Source organism: Malus domestica, chromosome 12 (assembly GCF_042453785.1).
Source record: "Malus domestica chromosome 12, GDT2T_hap1".
Lineage (NCBI taxonomy): Eukaryota > Viridiplantae > Streptophyta > Magnoliopsida > Rosales > Rosaceae > Malus > Malus domestica.
Genome location: NC_091672.1, coordinates 25,163,286 through 25,184,035, shown reverse-complemented (window position 1 = coordinate 25,184,035; position 20,750 = coordinate 25,163,286). Strand labels below are relative to the sequence as shown.

General features: G+C 38.1%; 3 protein-coding genes across 4 annotated transcripts; 2 read left to right on the top strand and 1 right to left on the bottom strand.

Annotated features, from left to right (window-relative positions):
- Window positions 1-1,970: 1,970 nt before the first annotated feature.
- On the top strand, window positions 1,971-9,596 carry LOC103450716 (uncharacterized). The gene is made up of 24 exons (XM_008390091.4): window positions 1,971-2,476; window positions 2,589-2,660; window positions 2,747-2,790; window positions 2,863-2,974; window positions 3,091-3,162; window positions 3,266-3,328; window positions 3,542-3,619; window positions 3,720-3,812; window positions 4,022-4,141; window positions 4,303-4,380; window positions 4,525-4,734; window positions 4,823-4,870; window positions 5,041-5,289; window positions 5,730-5,812; window positions 6,220-6,464; window positions 6,624-6,692; window positions 6,776-6,840; window positions 6,968-7,137; window positions 7,297-7,375; window positions 7,908-8,163; window positions 8,248-8,293; window positions 8,704-8,812; window positions 8,917-8,979; window positions 9,294-9,596. Exons 1-24 carry the CDS (start codon window positions 2,156-2,158, stop codon window positions 9,384-9,386), a joined length of 2,838 nt encoding a protein of 945 aa, XP_008388313.2. The 5' UTR covers window positions 1,971-2,155; the 3' UTR covers window positions 9,387-9,596.
- Window positions 9,597-10,868: 1,272 nt separating this feature from the next.
- LOC103450715 (uncharacterized) lies at window positions 10,869-13,272 on the top strand. 2 transcript variants are annotated; one of them, XM_008390089.4, is made up of 2 exons: window positions 10,869-11,162; window positions 11,489-13,272. In XM_008390089.4, the coding sequence occupies exon 2, from the start codon at window positions 11,645-11,647 to the stop codon at window positions 13,076-13,078; it is 1,434 nt and encodes a 477-aa protein (XP_008388311.2). In that variant the 5' UTR covers window positions 10,869-11,162; window positions 11,489-11,644; the 3' UTR covers window positions 13,079-13,272. The 2 variants fall into 2 exon arrangements, with proteins under 2 accessions (XP_008388311.2, XP_008388312.2); XM_008390090.4 differs by having other exon boundaries at window positions 10,972-11,162; window positions 11,395-13,272.
- A 1,149-nt stretch (window positions 13,273-14,421) lies between these two features.
- Window positions 14,422-16,943, bottom strand: LOC103450714 (uncharacterized). Its single transcript, XM_008390088.4, has 2 exons — window positions 16,758-16,943; window positions 14,422-15,109 (listed from the first exon to the last, which is right to left on the bottom strand). Exons 1-2 carry the CDS (start codon window positions 16,941-16,943, stop codon window positions 14,639-14,641), a joined length of 657 nt encoding a protein of 218 aa, XP_008388310.3. The 3' UTR covers window positions 14,422-14,638.
- Window positions 16,944-20,750: the final 3,807 nt, after the last annotated feature.

Below are 20,750 nucleotides of genomic sequence, written 5' to 3'. Positions count from 1 at the left end.
TATTTATTGTATCATCTTCCCTCCTTAGTTCTGGTAATTTCAAGTGATGGACTCTCTTGTTCTTCGTTTATTGGTGATCTGAGAAGAATGAGGATCGTCTCCGAATCCAATCACATCCGTTTATCGTACATTGTACGGTCAATTTGCGTCAGATACTGTTTATATTTAATTTTAAATAAAAAGATTTACAATAAACGAATGTGATTAGAGAATTCTTGAAATCCTCACAAAAAGAATTCAGAAAGAATCGTCGTTCGAATGGCTACTCCATTGTACTTGTTTTATCTTTCAATATATTTCCTCAAGCTAAACGGACCAAACCTTTCAATTCAAGGGCAAAAACGTAATTACGATATCATGGAAGTTGGGCCAAAAGGATCCGGTAGGTACGATTTGTCCTTATTATTAGATTGTTATTGTGTTTATGCTTAATATTTTATTAGGATAAACCCTTTTAATTAGTTTCTATAAATTAATCCAAAAAACCGTCATCTAAAACAAAATTAGATACCACATTAAACGTTTTTTTTAATTCTTTTTTAAGGGTAAATTACATAGTAGCCCCTCAGGTTTGAGGTCTATTACAACCCCATACAACATCTTTAAAACATTTCACTTTCATACCTCAAGTACTATTTTATTTCAAAATAATACAACCGTTAGATTTTCCATCCATTGATCCGTTAAGCGCTGACGTGGCTGCCACATTTGTGCCACGTGGCTGCCAAATGTGTGCCACGTGGCAAAAAAAATTATTTTTTTATTTTTTTAAAAACCTAAATCTTCTATTAAAAAAAAAAAAAAAAGCCCAAAACAAATGCAGAAACGCGCAACCCAGCAAACTCACTTCCTTTCCCTACCCCCCACGCCCCCGCACCCGCACCACAGCACCTCCCTTCCCCACCCTTCCCAGACCTTCCCCCCGAGCCCTTCCCAGCAGCTCCCCCCCACCTAGAAACCTTTTCCTCCCCTCCCGCAGCATACCCACACCCTCCCCGCATGACCCATCCGCAGGCTTTTTTTGGGTTTTAGGAACTCGATCAAATTAGGGTTCTTTTTCTTCTAATTCCTGTTCAAAGAATCAATCATAGAAGAGGAGGCAATGGCGACGGAGTCATCGGAGGGAGAAGAGGATGCGAAACTGATGGGAGGGAACCAGCTACTGGTAGTCGACGACGATCTCAGAGAAATGGGCAAGAAGGCTGCCTGGAGCGTCAGCTCCTGCAAGGCCGGCAATGGCGTCTGTCTCTCCGTGACGACAATCTCGACACCTACTGGCAGTCTTTGCTCCAATTCCCCTTTCCCTACTTTAATCCCTCAAAATATTGAAATCTTTGAATTTTAATTTTGTTTGTTTGTTCTTGGTTTGCAGATCCGACGGTGTGCAGCCTCATTTGGTGAACATTCAATTCCAGAGGAAAGGCTTCAAGGTATGGTGGTTGCAGGTAGGGGAGTCGGGGGAAGAAGAGATGGGAGGAGGAGGGGGACGACGAACTGATGGGTATTTTTTTTTTTCTGGGTTGTAGAGGGGTTTTTTTTTTTTTTTTTTTTTTTCTGGGTTGCAAAGGGGTTTTTTTTTTTGTTTTCTGGGTTGCACGGGGAAGAAGATGAAGATGGGGAAGATGAAGATAGGGGAGGAGGAGAAGATGGAAGGGGGGGGAGACGAACTGGGTTTAGGTTTAGGTTTTTTTTTTTTTTTTTTTTTTAATTTTTTTATAAATTTTTATTTAGAAGATTTAGGTTTTTTTTTAAAAATAAAAAAATAATTTTTTTGCCACGTGGCACAAATGTGGCAGCCACGTCAGCGCTTAACGGATCAATGGATGGAAAATCTAACGGTTGTATTATTTTGAAATAAAATAGTACTTGAGGTATGAAAGTGAAATGTTTTAAAGATGTTGTATGGGGTTGTAATAGACCTCAAACCTGAAGAGCTACTATGTAATTTACCCCTTTTTTTAATTTACAAAGACAAAAGACAACACCAACGGCCAATGAGCAGGACGTACTCCCTCCAAAATTTGGCTGTTGCAGCCGTCCGATACCAATTTTAAATCTAAAAAATTCGAAAATAAATTGCAAGAAAATCGAAACATGCTTTCAATTCCTCGCTCCCACTCACTCGCTACCGCTTCCGACTGGCCGATCATTTCCCATGGCGACGATCGCATTTGGTTCCGGCCTCGTTTCAGCTCGCGCCGAGCAAAGCGACGGCGTTCGGAACTCGGTGCTGTACTCCCCGAACTTCAATTCCTTGCGGTTGAGGAGAAGTTGTGCTTCGACGACGCGGTGGCGCGGGGTCGGAGTCACACGCGCCACCGCGGAGGCGGTGGAAGGTCGAGTTATTGAGACGGAAGGGGAGGTGAAAGAGAAGGAGAAATGTAGGGTTCTTAGAGTTGGCGTCGTTTGCGGAGGTCCCTCGGCGGAGCGTGGGATTTCTCTCAACTCGGCTCGATCAGTTCTTGATCACATTCAGGTAAGAGTTTCTTCACTACTAGAGTTATTAGATTTTCTTTAGGTTCTGTTTGGATGCCGAGAAAATAGTGGAAGTAGAGAGTGAGAAACATTTTTCTTTGAATTTGAAACAGGGAGGTGATATACATGTGAGTTGCTATTACGTTGACGCTGGCCTTAATGCGTTTGCAATATCCCCTGCTCAGGTTTGTTTATGTAAAAATTAATTAATTAATTCGAAATTTCGTAACCTTTTTCTTCTAAAGTTTGTTAATTTTGCACATTCATATAGATGTACTCAAACACTCCTGCGGACTTCGATTTTAAACTCGAAAGGTGAGTTTTTGTATCTTTAATTTTGGAATTTGGTGTCCTTGTATGTTGATCTGTCTAAATGTTTCTCTGTAGCCTTGCCCAGGGTTTCCAGTCTTTGCCCGAGTTCGCGGAATATCTAGCTGCCTCTGTGGACATAGTGTTCCCAGTCATACATGGTCAATTTGGTGAAGATGGTGGCATTCAGGTATACTGATGTACAAGCTTTACTTCCATTGCAAGTTTTCTAGACGGGGACACACACACAATTCTGGATTGATTTTCTATTTATTCGTTTGTAATATTCAACATATGATGTTTCAGGAGCTTCTGGAAAAGTATAACGTTCCATTTGTGGGCACGGGATCAATTGAATGTTGCCAAGCATTCGACAAAGTATGAGATAACGTATCTACAATAATTTTTGTTTTAATACATGTATAAGGGATAAAGAAAGAAAGAAGATGATAATAACTGTGTGATTTTTGAGTTATCTCAGTACAATGCTTCATTGGAGCTCAGCAAACAAGGATTCATAACAGTACCAAGTTGCTTAGTACAGGTACTATCCCAATTTGTATTAGTTAAAAGTTAGCATGTGTACGATAATTTATGTAAGGGAAGTGCTATTCATACACCCTTGTTAATTTTTGGCCAATGATCTTCTTCAATTCATTCGATAAAATTGAGAGGGGTGTGTGGATAGCACTCCCCTTTATGTAACTATGTATGACATTTCCAAAAATTCAGTTTCTCTGACTTTAATGATCTGTAGGGAAGTGAAGCAGATGAATCTGAACTGTCAAAATGGTTTGCAAGAAATCAACTGGATGTTGAGTCAGGGAAAGTTGTGGTAAGACACATATCTAGTGTTGTAATGTAAACAAACCCAGAGTGCGATACTTTTATTTGGTCAGATTACGAGATGTAACATGTTTATTATTTTGTTTCAGGTAAAACCAGCACGAGCAGGATCAAGCATTGGTGTTACAGTTGCATATGGTCTGGCTGATACTTATAGCAAGGCTAATGCAATTATTACAGAGGTAGTTTTCGTTGTTTCTTTCGTGCCCTTTTTGAACTCTTGTAAATGTTTCAAAAAAAATTTAACTAGCATACATGAATTTGGACCATGTTGATATGAATATGAGTTTTTCTGAAAAAGGAAGTTGCAATATCTTGATATTAGTTTTGTAAGAACATGGGTTTAGTAAAAATCATTTCTAATGAATTTTGTGCTCTTTTATGTATATAGGGAATTGACTCCAAAGTCCTTGTAGAAATATTTCTTGAAGGTGGGAGCGAGTTTACAGCAATTGTTCTTGATGTGGGCTCTGGTTTAGATTCCCATCCTGTTGTATTACTCCCAAGCGAGGTATGAATGCTCCATGACTGCATTTGCTTCATTTCATCATATTGGAATTAATATCAACTTATCATCCTCACCGCGTAGAGAAGATGAAGGTATACTACATATGTAATAGGTACTACCGTACCAGGAGTATTTGGATTAATAATAGTCTTTAAAATGGCCAGGTAGAACTTCAGTTCCATGACAATGTTGATGAGGATGCAATTTTCAACTACCGGAGGAAATATCTTCCAACACAACAGGTAGACTTACAGACTTACACAATCTGTGTTAGAATGTTAGTTCATAGTTCATATGCAATGTTTATTATCTGACTCCAAGTGTGATGTTTAATACATCTCTCTTGTGTCATCTTTCTGATTTTTAGTCTATGGATTGCCAAACAGGTTGCTTATCATACTCCACCTCGGTTTCCTATTGATGTCATTGAAAGTATTCGAGAAGGAGCATCTCAGTTATTCAGAAAGCTTGGTCTTCGTGACTTTGCTCGAATTGATGGATGGTTTCTCCCTAATTCTATTCATGTACCATCATCATCAGATAGCAAATTCGGAAAGACTGAGATGGGTACAATATTGTATACTGACATTAATCTGGTATGAGGGTTGTCTTATAATCTCAATGATATGCATTGTAGTGTTGATTCTTCTTAGATTTTGATACTGTCTTTTTTTGATTCATCAGATTAGTGGGATGGAACAGACCAGCTTTTTATTTCAGCAAGCCTCGAAGGTGCTTTGATTTTGATTGTCTTGTTTAGCATCTTAGTATTGTACATTAATTACTACAATACCATTTGTTATGAAAAGTTTAAACATTTCTTTAAGAATGTTTTTCAGTACTTGTTACAATAATACTTTTGGTGATACGACCTTGCCCGAACACCCCACTTCTGGATTCAGGTTGGACTTTCTCATTCAAATATTCTCAGGAGCATAATTCGTCGGGCTTGCATGCGTTATCCGAATCTTGCACCATTTTGTAGTGCATCAGATCATGTTTCTAGAAGATCACAAACGTCACTGCGTAATGAACCGGTTTGCAACGACACTCGTAAAGTTTTTGTTATTTTTGGAGGAGACTCTTCAGAGAGGCAAGTATCTCTTATCAGCGGAACAAATGTTTGGCTCAATTTGCAAGCTTTTGACGATGTAAGTATCCTATTCATACTGTTGGATTTTTAGTTTACCAATGCTAAATGGTTTACATATGCTAATGTTTGGGGTGTGAAAGGTTTAGAATGGGGACACTGGTTAAACTTTCAAGACAATGGATAGAAGTATGGGTGGGGATTTGGAAAGAAATACTATTTTGAAATATATGAAGCTGGTGAATGTATAAGCATGAGTTAACTAGCATTTACACTCATTCAAACTCTGAATTCATTTTCATTTAGAAGAGGAAGATTTCATTAAAGCTTTGATTCTGTGTTTGAAAAATTTCAGCAGATCCTACTATCTTCAGTACTTAATCAAGGATTGAGAATTAATTCACATTGTAGATAAGTGTATTGTCATTGAATATATTCTTTAATTAATCAAGTAGATGATATTATGTTTTTGTCTGAGATTGATAATCTTGTTGGCTACAGCTTGAAGTGATTCCATGTTTGCTTGCCCCCACAATTGACAAAAACGAAGTTGATGTGAGTTCCAGAACAGTTTGGTCTTTACCGTAAGTTTCTCTCTCTCTCTCTCTCTCTTACAGACGGGGAAATATCATCTTTCTTTTGTTAGTGGTCATATAAATTATTTTATGTGGCCTTTCCATTCTCTTCTTGAAGTTTTACTCATTTGTTCGAAGTACAAGGTTCCTATAACCAGAAATAAAATGTGCTGTGGAACATTTGAGATATTGTCTTGTTTGCCCCTTGAAGTGATCTGCAATTGAAGACCTGGAAATCAATATATCTAACAATGCAGTCCAAAAGAGCATTGATGCTTTAAAATATTTGGAATGAAGTGAAGCTTCATTGCTGCTTATGATTTATATTTCACTAAGTTTTTAACAAAAGCATATTGTAGGGCCCTCTTCCCCTAAATACTCCTTCATGGCATTTAATTAGGTTTCTATGTGAACAGTTATTCTCTTGTGCTGAGACACACTGTAGAGGAAGTTCTTGATGCATGTGTAGAGGCAATTGAACCAGACCGAGTTGCATTGACATCTCACTTAAGGAACAGAGTTGTTCATGATCTTATGGAAGGCTTGAAGAAACATTCTTGGTTTACTGGATTTGATATCATTGATGAACTGCCTGTAAAATTCTCGGTTGAACAGTGGATCAAGCTAGCCAAGGAAGTTCACGCTACAGTTTTTCTTTCAGGTTTTCTTTGTCACCCATTATCTGCTAGTGGTAGAGTGATATTTTTTTTAATTCTCTCCGAATAGTGTGACCAGGCTCTATGTAACTGTGCTTAGAGATCAGAAGATTCAGAAATCAAAGTTTGAAAGTACTTATGAGCTTATCTACTGTTATTTATAGTGCATGGAGGCATTGGTGAAGATGGCACACTTCAGTCATTGTTAGAGGCTGAAGGGATTCCACATACAGGTTTATTCTAATCCACACTCAGTTTAGGAGGACCTTGTTGTCTTGTTTTCATTGTTAACCATCCTTTTAATTTTTAATTGAAGGTCCTGGAGTGATGTCTTCAAAGATTTGTATGGACAAACTTGCAACATCGCTTGCTCTTAATCATGTATGCTAATTAATTCATAATTAAATGTCCAAGAAGATGAATTGGACTTTGTTGATATTTTTGGTGCTTTATATGACCCATGTATCTTGCTGCCTAACAAAGCATTCTGATCTTTTATAATGAACAGCTGTCGGATTTGGGAGTTCTTACTATCAACAAAGATTTGAGGAGAAAAGAAGATCTCATTAGTTCATCAACACCAAATGTATGGCATGAATTGACGTCAAAGCTTCACTGTGCAACATTATGTGTTAAACCTGCAAGAGATGGATGCTCAACGGGGGTTGCAAGGTTATGGTAGGTTTATCTTGTTTTACTTTTTCCTTATTTTCATCTTCTGTTCAATGGTACTGAATCGTTAGACTCGTAAGCTCTTTATGCACTCAATCCCGTAATTGCTTTGTCTGCAATGGAGTTATGATGTACTCTTTCAGTCAAATTTGTTTGTGCATGCAGCTGTGCTGAAGACCTTTCGGTGTATGTAAAAGCATTGGAAGACTGTCTTCACCGGATTCCTCCTAATAGTTTTTCTAAGGTATAAAAGGGTTTATTTGTAGATTTTCTCAGAGTGGCCTCTATCTCTTTCTGAAGTTTCATTTCAGTATAGTCGTTACGACTGTTCGTTTATATTATTTTTTACCGTATGATATGTAATAGTGTTGTTACTCCACAACCACCACTCAACTCTTTTCATTCAAAACATTGCTCCACGTTAGCTGCAAGTATTCTCAGTAACCATGAGAAAGTCGAGTGTAGCATGTTCCTTAGGCAGTACAATATTTTGCTTGACTGCCTTTAAGTGATTGAGACCCATGTTAATTCAACAGTCTTTCCATTCTCTGGCTTCCTCTGATTATTCACAAGCCTTGCCACTCTTCTTCACTAAGTGTTTATTGTCCTGAAAGTTAACGTCTTTATCGACGATCAGTAGGTAATGTTAATTGGTGAGATACGATTTATGGATAACACACACACACACACACACACGTATTGCTTGTGTAATTTTATATAGCCATTTTACAGAAATTATATACCACCTTCAAGTTTGATCTTGGTTTTTCATGTAGGCACATGGAACTATTGAGATGCCAAACCCCCCTCCAGAGCTCTTAATCTTCGAGCCTTTTATCGAGACCGATAATATAATCTTATCATCAAAATCTAGAAATGAAAAGGGGCATCAGATCTTGTGGAGCGGAGAGAGTAGATGGGTTGAAATAACTGTTGGAGTTGTTGGGAAACAAGGATCAATGCGCTCACTGACTCCTAGCATCACTGTCAGGGAGAGTGGTGACATTTTGACGCTCGAGGAGAAATTCCAAGGTAATATTTTGTTCATTGTTTTCTCTGTCCCTTGATAGTTTCCTGCTAAAATGTCATTAATGATAAGTCACTTGCATTTGGCAGGTGGGACTGGCATCAATCTGACTCCACCTCCATCATCCATTATTAGGTTTGTCCAGAACCTTTATTTTCAGGAAATGAGGGTTCCTTTTATTGAGTATGTTGTAATTTATGTTTTACACAATAATATATATAGAGGATTCTCTAGTCATTATTGTTAGTGGTGCTCTTCGTTCTTTGTTTTTCTGCATTCTGTTATTTGAGTCAAAGAAGGGTAGAAACTGTTGTAGAAAAGTTCCATACACGGGCAGTAAAACCTTTTCTCATATGTTAGATGTTTCAGTGTCATTCTCAGACGTTATTCTAAAGTGACTGATTTCATTTAAAATTCAATTTCCACACTAGATTGATTATTGTGTTTCGTCCCTCTCTCGTGTTTGACTTAAAAAGATATTTTCCATTTTGTGCTTTTGATTGTTCGAATCGTTGTTCTGATTTCTTTCTCCCCTCTTAAATCAGCAACGAGGCGTTGCAGAAATGTAAAAAACATATCGAAATAATTGCAAACACTCTTGAATTAGAAGGGTTTTCACGAATAGATGCATTTGTCAACGTGGACAGTGGAGAGGTATGATGTTTTTTCTCTGCCTAACTGATCAAGTTTGGAGTCAAAAAATTGTGCGCACATTATTTGCTAACTCATTTTCATCTGTTGTTAATTTCTTTCCAAAGGTCTTGATGATAGAGGTCAACACAGTGCCTGGAATGACGCCTTCCACGGTCTTGATTCACCAGGTATTCTATTTCTACTGAAAAAAATTCTTTCGAGGGTTACTTTGCATCAATAATATTCTCTTGAACCTGCTACGGAATTTAAATCAGACTTTTTTGGTTTTGCATTGCATGAGAGGAAGGAAACACAGAATTGTTCGAATAAAACACTCTTTATCTGTAATAAAAGAATTGGTCTTCCAAACTTATTGAGGAAGTTTAAAACGCGTTGAAAAGAGGATGATCAAATGAACTACTATTTTAGAGTGAGCTCATGTACTGAAGAAGTAGGAAGTTCTAACTAGGTAGACTTCTTTCTGGTCCATTTCAATTTTCAGGCACTAGCGGAGGAACCACCGATGTACCCTCACGAGTTTTTCCGTACACTGCTCGATTTGGCATCAGAGAGGACCATATATACTTTAAAATAAATCTTTGTCGATATCTCTCCATTGTTTTCGTCTTGATAAACTCCTTTTGTTTGGGTTGGAGGGTACCCCTCTCAGGTCTCAACTTGTGAACTTATCCAAAGCAGCATATGTATTTGTTCAGTCAATATATATCCATGTTTGTAATTTACCTAAAACGAACTTAATTAAAGCAAAAGCTTGATCAATGAAGAAGCATCAGAATTTCACTAATCTGAGGCAAAGTAATTTTAGATGATGCATTTTGTGATGTTTGTTTCTTTTACAAAATACAAATTTTACGACGTTTTCATATCTTTTCTGGTGTTCTTTATTTATTTTGACGGATAAGGTACTGTGATTACACTCAGATTGCTAATCTTGTTATTATAATTGAGCTTTTGTTTCCCGAACTTCTCGTTTGGATTGTTAATGAATTTTTCAGGCTACATTTGCATTCATCTTAGGGTTCTTCTTTCGTTTTGAATATAATCACACCCTAATTTTAAGATGTCATCACCGCATCTGTTCTATGATCTGATCCCTTGTTGGGTTGACACGTGCCACTTGAGTTGCCAACCACTAAGATTTGGATTTGAAAAAGTAGACTTTCTCGTGATGTAATAGGATCTTCTCCGGATTCTTCTATTCGGATCCTCCGAGGATCCTTCCATTCGGATCCTTCAAATTTTTTAATCATGTTCGTTTAATCGAAAATCAAACGGCTAGGTATTAATTAACTTTTTTTTTTATTTTTTTCGTTTCTCACTCGCTCTCTATCTGAGAGGATTGGAGTTTTGGGCAACCGGAGGCCGAAAGATGACGGTGTGGGTGTGGGTGTGGGCACGGTGGGTCGGCAACCTAAGCCAACATCCATCGGAGAACGCAGAAAATTGAAGGATCTGAATGGAAGGGATCCGAAGAAAATATTTACCCTTTACCCTCAAAGTGACATCAAGCCTAGAGTAAAATCTAAAATAACTTGTACATAATAATGTATTAGTGATAAAAAAGTAATATTAGGGAGACTAAATTTTTTAAACCAAATGATGTGTCACCAATGAGAAACAAGCACGTTAACTAATACTTAATTAATAATCCAATCATCTGCAACCACATCATTTAGTTTGCAAATTTGATTTAAAAAGTTTGGTCTGCCAAACATTACTCGTGAACAAAACGTCATACGATTGTGAACGCATTGAATAATGCTAGGAAGACTAAATTTGCAAACTAAATGATAGGTCACTAATAAGAATAAACATGTTTATCAATTTTTAAGTAATAAATCAATCATCAACTTTCATATATTTTAATTTTAAAAACTTTATTTACAAATTTAATATATCTAGCATTAGTCGAAGGGATTTCGGGTAAACCAACTCCTAAAACAACTCCAATAACGTCGTTTACTTGTTGTCTGGGGGTCCCGCCAAACATTATGCGGACCGCCGGACAGGTGCGCGGGCGTAAACTTTCGAATTGAAATTCAATCTCTCTTTTTTCAAAAGAAAAGAAAACAATATTGCAACGTAACCTTTTGCAACTTTTCTTTCACTTTTTGCTTTGTCTGTGAGGTGCAGATATTTTTCTGATCCCTGACAGATAAATGTCACTAGTTGAAAAACCGGACGGCATATGTCACTAGTTGAAAAACCGGAGCTTGTGAAGGACTTGGTAAAGACTGATGACAGAAGACAGACAACAAATTTGAACATCAACGTATGCACTGCGTCTGTATGTGCTCCACTGTTCCTCTCTGATCATCAGTAGCCACAGCAAGATCCATTGAATTGATAGGTAAAAATTCTCTCTTTTTCTGGATTTCAATTGTTGGTTTTCACCGCAGCTTCAACTGTAGTAGTAGAAGTCGTAGCGATTTTCTTTCGCCATGAATGATAGTTTGTAATCTTCTTTTTAAAGTTTTGTCCATTGTTTGTTCGAATTTTTCATCAGCTTCTTGGGATGGTCAAGTTTCCATGATTTGCTTGCTTTTCGTGTAATTTTTATGACCTGTATCTTTGGTTTTCAGAGATGGGGTTACAATCTGAAATGTCGAATGTGCACCCATGAGTTGTCGTATGATTTTTGGGACTCTGGCATTGACCATCTGGTGTTATTTTTAGGGTATTGATCGTGATTCCATGAACATGTAAAAGATGCCGATCGAGGTACAGTTTGGTTTTAGCATTCTAAATTGCAGTTACGACGAATGAGCATGCTGGTGTAGAGTCTGTAGATCGGGGTTCTGTTGGTTCACTTGAGATTGGAGTACCACTAAGATGGCTACAAGGCTGATGACAAAAATGTTCTTTGTTTTTCGACATCACAAAAGGGACGGCTTACTTAGTGACAAAAATCGCACAAGAGACGAGATCTCAAGTACCGCACCTTCTTCAAATAGCCAAGGTTTTCGAAAACGTTTCAATGGGATTCTTTCTCAGAAGATCGATTGGGAGTCCATGAGGAAAATATGCAAAAAGTGGATCAAGAACCCTCTGAATATGGCACTCCTTTTGTGGATAAGTTGTGTTGCTGTCTCCGGAGCAATCCTTTTTCTTGTGATGACAGGAATGTTAAACCATGTCCTACCGGCGCAGTCTCAGAGAAATGAGTGGTTTGAGATTAACAATCAAATCATCAATGCTCTCTTCACTCTCATGAGTCTTTACCATCACCCGAAAAGGATCCACCACCTTGTACTTCTCTTAAGATGGAAGCCGAAAGATGTCACATTTCTCAGAAAAATATACTGTAAGAACGGAACTTACAAGCCCCATGAACGGATGCACATTCTGGTTGTTGTTGCGTTCCTCCATCTGAATTGCTTTGCTCAGTATGCCTTGTGTACGCTTAACTTGAGATACAAAAGATCTGAGCGATCGGCTATTGGTGTCGGTATCTGCCTTTCAGTTGCAATTGCTGCTCCTGCAATCGCAGGTGTGTACTGCATTGTCAGCCCCCTTGGAAAGGAGTACGAAGTTGATAGCGAATCGCAGGATCATATTCTCACAAATCAAACGAGGAAATTTTCATTTGCATCTAGGAATGAGCAAGGGATTGCTGAATTTGCACCTCAATGGAGAGGGGGTTTATTTGATTTTCGGGAAGATATTGCCATATCTTATCTCTCTTTTTTCTGCACCTTTTGTGTTTTTGGATGGAACGCCAAAAGGCTTGGATTTGGCAACATGTATGTTCACATTGCAACATTTCTCCTCTTCTGCACAGCCCCATTTTGGATCCTCAGTTTAGCTGCCTTCCATATTGACAACAACGTTGCAAGAGAAGCCATGACTATAACCGGCATTGTCCTTTGTATGTTTGGCTTGCTGTACGGTGGCTTCTGGAGAATCCAAATGAGGAAGAGGTTCAACTTGCCGGCGAATAACTTATGCTGTGGAAAGCCTGCGGTAACAGACTGTGCACAATGGCTTTTCTGCTGCTGGTGCTCACTAGCTCAGGAAGTTCGAACTGCGAATTTCTACAGCATAATGGAAGATAACTTGTGCAGGAAGCAAATGTCTGAGCACGAAAATCCCTCACTAGTCCCTTTGCGGCGTGAAAGCGGAAAAACTCAATATAGATCTGGCGCAAATCATCTACCTTCAAGCAGAGTTGAAAAAGATTACCCTAATGTAGACAGACAGCTCCCCATGGAACCCCCTGTTCCATCCAGAATACAGAGAGAAGAAAAAATCGAACCGAAGACGTGAAAAGGAATGAACTACTGATGAAGCTCTCAGAAGAGTGCTGGCACTGCTATGTGATTTTGATAAACATACATAAATTTTGTATCTTCGTATATGCTTCTTCAGTTCCATCATATCCTCTGGTTTTAATCAGTGCCTCATGTCTTCAATCATCTTTACCTGTAGTGTGTTGCAATGAAATATGAAATTATACTGCATCTTTATTTTCTTCAGTTCCATCATACCCTCTGGCACTATTGTTGTGTAGAAAAATTATAAAATACGCAATTTGGAGTGCAGTAAACAAGGACTTGGAGTGCCAAAATCGCTACTCTTATTATATCGGAGGTGAACTGAAGATACTGAAAGCTACTGGGAGTACCGAAATCGCTACTCCTATTCTATCAAAGGAGAACCAAAGGTACCAAAAGCTAAATTGGGAGTAGCAAAATCACTACCCTTATTTTAGTAGAGGAGAACCGAAGGTACCGAAAGCTAAATTAGGAGTGGCGAAATCCCTTTTCTTATTTTATCAAGTAAAGAGGTACTGAAAACTGTTGGAATTTGGTGGCTTAGATTAGAGCCGCACATCGGCTAAGGAGGAGAGCCATTTATGCTTTATAAGGAATGGTATTACACACTTGTCGAGGTTTTTTAGTAAAACTTCTTATCCGTTACTCTCGGGTGGCTAAAGTAAGGAGAATATTGGCAATACCGACTCATGTGTGTGTGACCAGTTGGTGTGCTTTCGCACAACAAAAACTAAACCGAGAATGTTTAAATCACTGTTTGTAATTTATCAACAGGAGTCGGTATGATTTTGATGACTACTCACAAAATCCCCCAATTAAAGCTCCAGAAATAAGTTCTACACCAACCTATAGTGCAGGACACTCCTATCATTAAAAGGATCGTACAAACTAAGACATCAACAATTCATCAAACAATTAAATAAATGGTCCCATTTTGAAGAAATTAACATGGGATAACATCTTAGAATTTCGGTTGTATTATTTTGTTGGGAGAAAATAAATGTTTTGACTACAAACCTATTTATAGACAACTGAAGGTTACCATTCAACATGTGTAACTCTTGTTGCATGGATATAACCTTTATAGGGTGTAACCATCTATCCAAGGGTTTACCTCCTTGTACATTAATTGTATCTAGTTCACATACTGAAGTGGTGTATATCTTCACTCTGACTAACACCCATTTTCCTATAGTCATGCCTCTTGGCCAATAGACGTATCTTCTCATGTGAAATTCTCATTACACATATCACTTTATAACTTTATCGAGGGCATTCATATTATATTCAGAAGTAAAATTTTGAATTTATGAATAACGAATGATTGGAAATACATTTTACCAAAGATGTTTTCATTAATCAAGAACGAAAGTTGTGTTTTGGAAACATCTTTATTAGTAGTTCCATTTTACTACATCACTTCAATTTTCTCAACACATCCAAATCATGCCTTGTTCAAACTCAAATCTACAAACCACAAGTACCCTTTATTTTTCTCAAATCCCATATTTTTTATTGCTAATTCACAACATCAAAGACTCTAATTAAAATTCTAAATAGCAAGCAATAGGGTTGGCAAGGAGCGGTGGAACAGGTCCCTCGGCATGCTCTGCCACACAGTGAAGCTCTCCCATCCCTCCGGCTTCAGATCCTTTACAGTCAGCCACGTGTTAAAATACTCCCTGAACTGAGTGATCAACCCATCTTTGAGGGTCCACACGTGGACCCAGTAGGCCTTTGCCCCTTCCCATCCCTCAGCAATGATCACACCACCACCAATCTCTGTGATGCTTCTGGGCTCGAACCTGAAGTCAGTGTGGCTGGAATCCCCCGTGAGCACGTGCATCATATGCTGGCTCTTTGGGGGGCCATGGAACCACCATTCTAGGTCACTGGCTAGAAGCTTTCCCACTGTGTCTGTTTGGCTCTGTGCCAACGCCTTGTAGAGAGCTTCAACGGTTGCCTTGTTTTGCATTTTTGGTAGATTGTAAGAGAGAGAGAGAGGATGAACTGAGGGTGCTAGCTAGGAGGGGAGCGGAGTTGACTAAAAATATTATTGGGTTTTGCTCTCTAATTTGGGTGCATGACAATATGGCTTTCTTGAACCCCTATTTATAGCACCAACAGCATAAAGTTACATGGCTTGAGAATAATAGAAAAATATTTAGATCCCTCTACCTAATTATTGTCTCCAAAAAATAAAAAAATTATGGTTACATCATAAAATCAATTGATAATATATGAGGAGTAGCTTAGTTTACTTATAAGCCCTTATAAGGTTTCTTCTTTAACCGACATAGGACTCTTTAACCTTCACATCCTCAAACACCTCCTTACGTGTGGAGAATTTTCAAACTATGCATATGGACAATACAAAATGGGCGACGTGGAGTGGCCTTTGGGCTTCACAGTTGACCAACCTACTCTTACCATGAAGAAAGTTGGATTACATCGTAAAGCTAATTGACAATTTGGGAAATAGCCAAACTTACTTATAAGTCCTTGCAAAATTTCTCATTTTTTCTGTGGAACTCTTTAGCTTTTACATCTTCACAATCTCTCTTCTTACAAATAAATCGCAATTTTGTATTCGTTTAGAATTTTATCCGTTTTAACGAATTATTTTTTCATGTGTCAAATTGTAAGTTATAGATAAATAAGTAAATGAGCTAAGTAGCCTTCTTGAGAATATACTATTTGAATGATTTCTTTTCATTGCATGTATGATTAATTGGTAAGGAATTGCTCCAAAGACAATGGAGGTGTTTACTATTCGGAATGAGATATTCTCCTTCCGGCTTATTAAAAAATGATAATATGTCAAGGAAAAGCCTGCATCTTAATGAGGTTAAATATTGTGATTTATTAAATATTAATAAAGCTCTATGCTTTGTGGGGACAAACGTAAGGGGTTGTTGTAGGTTGTGTAGCTACAGCCGATGAACACTAAAAATCTACAAAAAATTTGCTCATGTCAATTTACTTGCGCATCTTCATACAACAGTTTCTTCTATTTTTGAAATCTCATATCTGGATTCTTTCTAATTTGTCATGTTCCACCGACTTAATTTGCCTAGCAGCTTCCTACAGTAGTTCCACACAATCAGTGACAGATCTAGGTTTTCAAAATTGGGGGATCCCAACATAAAAGTTAAAAATAAAAAACAATATATTAGACTAATTTGGTTCTATATCACTATTTTCTATTGAATTTGGTTCATTGAATAAATCAAGATTAATCTCAAGGGTAATAAAACCAACAAATTCTCATCAACAACATAACGCAATTAGTGATTCTACAAAGATAAAATTTGCTAATGTAACATATATCTTATTAATTGGGAGTTGGGACTAAAGTCTAGAATTAAAAAACTTATATGAATTTGGAAGAAATTAAATTTGGCAGCTAAAGGCGGTAGAATGGCAAATGGTGGTGGGGAATAGGGTAACTTGGGTTTAAAGTTGGAAGGTTGCGACGATTGGGGCTGGGGGTTCTTAAATATAATTTGGGGATATTGGAAAAGACCGGGGCTCTCGGGCTTTGTAGAGAAAACAGAGATACTTTAGTTTTTAAATTTTTTATAATGACTAGGCTGAAAAATGAAGTCGTTTTGGCTAGGTCTTTTATAAAAAAAAATTAAAAACCTCTTATTTTTCTTTGTTATAAGCACTGCTGCCTGCACATCCATGGAGGCAACAAGCCTCTCCACTGCACCTGCCCAAATTGTTGGAGGGTCTCGAAGGTCGATCACAAGTGTTTCTTCGGGCTTCCGAAGGGTCCCTACATGGATCCACCAGTGACACACCCCGTCCTGAAGGAGGGCATGCTGGCCGTCACGTGAGAGTGACGTAACCATTTACACAGTTCGGAAGCTTTAAAGACACCATTACTAAGATATAACACCCGAGGGGGAATCCTACTTTTGTGAATTCTGTCAGAACATCGTTGGATTACTCGTGGCCACCCAAAGCTCTGCTATCTTGAACCTAGAGGGGCGCAAATAAAAGTTTTTCGAAAACATTTCATTTAAAACATTTCTAACCCCTCGCTGTAAAACCTGTATACTTTCCCAGAAAATAGTATATAAATAACCATATATAATCTCAAAACTCAAATCACAAGTCTTTAACACTTTTTGAGAAAATATGCCATGCTATGCATCAAAACATAATAAAGATGCATCAATATAACAGGTGAAATAAGGAATCAATCCCACATCGCCCAGGGGAGTGATCCTTAAATGTATATTCCCATCCATACCTAGCACGAGGCCTTTTGGGAGCTTACTGGCTTCGGGTTCCGTCAGAACTCCGAAGTTAAGCGAGAAGGTGGCCAGATCACTCCCATAATGGGTGACCCATTGGGAAGTTGCTCATGAGTTCCCAGAAACAAAACCGTGAGGGCGTGGTCGGGGCCAAAAGCGGACAATATCGTGCTACGGTGGTGGAGCGGGCCTGAGAAGTGGTCCGCCTCGAGCCGGGATGTGACAAATGGTATCAGAGCCAATCCCTGGCCGGAAGTGTGCCGACAAGGATGTCGGGCCCCTAAGGGGGTGGATTGTAACATCCCACATTGCCTAGGGGAGTGATCCTTAAATGTATATTCCCATCCATACCTAGCACGAGGCCTTTTGAGAGTTCACTGGCTTCGGGTTCCGTCGGAACTCTGAAGTTAAGCGAGAAGGTGGCCAAAGCACTCCCATGATGGGTGACCCATTGGGAAGTTGCTCATAAGTTCCCAGAAACAAAACCGTGAGGGCGTGGTCGGGGCCCAAAGCGGATAATATTGTGCTACGGTGATGGAGCGGGCCTGGGAAGTGGTCCGCCCTGAGCCGGGATGTGACAACCAGTGCACACAATAGTTTAATATATTGTTCACATATACCTAATATGTTAAATTAAATTTCACGACTTATAATAAAAGCTAGGGCGTGTGTTTAGGTAAATTATTTTAAGAGTATAAATCATACACCGAAGAAGGAAAGTTATGTTTAATAGTTGAAATAATAATGGAGTTGTCTCCCCTTCTATCAATTAGTTTAACATGGATGCTCATATTCTAATAACTTTAAGGGAAATATCTAGAAATATAACATTTTCTTAATCTTGGAACAGAAATAGGATTTTTTTTTTTTTAATATGCACCTACCATGCACACATCATGAACAGCAATCAGATAAAAATAGGATTTTTCCTACACCTTAAAATGACTTAATTGCCCTCGTATATAAATGGGTTATTTCCTCCCATTTTCTTATTTCTCTCTCTCTCTCTACTCTCTCTCCTTCCCTCTCTCTCTACTCTCTCTCCTTCCCTCTCTCTCTACTCTTTCTCTCTCCATCCCTCTCTCTTCGCTCACTTTCTCCCTCATGCACTCTCTTTCATGTTCTCACTGTGCCCACACGGTGCACAGTCGTCATGACCAACACCGTCCAAAGTGAAGTCACCACCAATTTCTTCTCATCCTCACGTGTTCAAAACACTTAGCCTTGTCATGAATCTCATCCTCAATCGTCGGGATTGAAACTCAAGAAGGCTGCGAGTTTTCCAGCCATTTTCTAGCAACACGACAAACAATCGAGGCTCAAAACCACAACCACTGGACTCGCATCGAGGGTGGGTACAAAGCCCAGTCATTAACTGCTGCTGCACTCACGGTGTCTGCTAGGAACAAAGCCCACTCTTTCTCTCTCCACGAACATCTTGAGCATGAGGGGTCAACACCACCAAAACAAGAAAACCTATTTGTTGTTGACCAAAAATAAGAAAACCCATTTGTTGTTTGCTCTCTTCCTTCCAATATTTGCATATTAGTGGAATTAAAGAAGTGAGCTTTTTCATATTTGGGGAAGGGGGCAAATAAACCTAGAAGTTGTATGAAGTAATAGTGAAACAAAATTTTATCATTTTCTCCCTCTTCCATATCATGGGATTCCCTACCCTACCTTGTTTGAATGTTGTGATGGTGTTTACCAAAAATTGGTAAAAATTGATGCTTTGTTGGATGAATATTTCAGGATATGTTCACCGTATGTATACATGCACATGATATGCTCACAAATATGAGCCAACCCAAAAACCCAAAGCTCACAGCTCTCTATTCGAATTAGAAAAATGACATCATCACATGTGATGTCACCATCATATACACTATATGCACATCATATGTACAGTACATGCATATGATATGCACAGAATTGGAGATCGAGCAATGAGCTGCTTTTTGCATTAATAAAAAAACTTTAACGGCAACCTATTGGTATAGTGAATACGATTAAAACATAATTGTTAAGTATATAAGGTTACAGTGAGTTTGAAAGGTCTTATTACGTATATCAACCACCACTTAACCGTGCACGTAGAAAACATGATACTCATTGTTGTTATTTCATGGACATGCATGACCCTTAACTTCCTCTAAGCTTTTTCTTAATTTTGTTTTTCGCCGAGGCCAACTAGATTGTGGTCATAGTCGTTAAATTCCGGGTCCAACATACATAAATCATAACTAGTAGACATTCCCGCTTCTCGTATTAAGTTGTAGTCATGCACACCACATGCACATTACGGAAAAAAATTCGCAAATTTCTGCATTTGAACACTTGAATCAGAAATTGTTTCATCCCAGTTTTGTAGCATGTCAAAAAGTAAAGTTTATTCCACAACCCATGTTACATAAATCATTGATGTAGAAATTTGGAACTAAACATCCTACCTTATTATGCCTATCGAAGTTTCAGTCACCAGAAAAAATGGAACTTTCAAGCCAAAACGGAAAATATGATACAAAACCTAGCTCATTCTTCTCACCTCTCTCTTGCATCCCTTTGATCGAAATCAGAGGTATGAGGTTAACCCAAAACCCAGCTCACTCTTCTCACCTCTCTTTGGACTTCCCTCTCTTCAAAATCTAAGTTCAGAGATATGAGTTCAACCCAAATACCCATAGCTCACAGAGCTCTACATCTCTCTTCCAAATGAGAAAAGTGATGCAATGGACTGATGATTTTTATTATTTATATGTGGGTATTTTAATAATTTCAGTTTTATGCATGATATGCATAGCTTGTGCATGACCGTTTGTCCTATTTCTGTCCCAAAATTAAGAAAACGTCCTGTATTTGGGTATTTCCCTACCTTTAAGCTTATCTAACATGTTTTAATTATATAACATGATCCAAAAAGTTGGCACGAAGATGTTGTTTTTGTCTAAACAAAATATAGTATTTATACATTTTTCACAAAATAAATCAAGATATTGTATTTATACATTTTTACTCCGGTTGCATAGTTTAGGTAGACCAACATTTTAAATTAAATGATGTAGTTCTTGATAATTGGATTATCATTTAGTTATTGATTAACATACTTAAATCGTATTGGTGACGTATCATTTAGTTTGCAAATTTAATCTAAAAATTTGATCCACCTAACATTACTTGTTCACCAAAATAAGAGTTGCCTAAACTTGTTCAGTTAAAAAAGGCTCATGGAAGTAGCGTTTTCCCCAAACCCAATGCACATCCCTACATGCATGGGATAGACTGCTCACAAATTTTACATAACTTACAAAAAGTATTTTCCTTCTTTATCTCCAAGGTAACCGTAATATTTTTTTTATTATTAGATAACCGTAATAGAAGATAATGAATTGTAGCCAAAAC

Coding starts and splice junctions, on each gene's coding strand:
- LOC103450716 (XM_008390091.4), top strand. CDS start 2,156: ATGGCGACGATCGCATTTGGTTCCGGCCTCGTTTCAGCTCGCGCCGAG. Junction 4,381..4,524: donor AATATCTTCCAACACAACAG/GTAGACTTACAG, acceptor ATTGCCAAACAG/GTTGCTTATCATACTCCACC. Junction 5,290..5,729: donor ATTTGCAAGCTTTTGACGAT/GTAAGTATCCTA, acceptor TGTTGGCTACAG/CTTGAAGTGATTCCATGTTT.
- LOC103450715 (XM_008390089.4), top strand. CDS start 11,645: ATGGCTACAAGGCTGATGACAAAAATGTTCTTTGTTTTTCGACATCAC.
- LOC103450714 (XM_008390088.4), bottom strand. CDS start 16,943: ATGGTTACGTCACTCTCACGTGACGGCCAGCATGCCCTCCTTCAGGAC. Junction 15,110..16,757: donor CCATGGATGTGCAGGCAGCA/GTGCTTATAACA, acceptor CTCCCCTCCTAG/CTAGCACCCTCAGTTCATCC.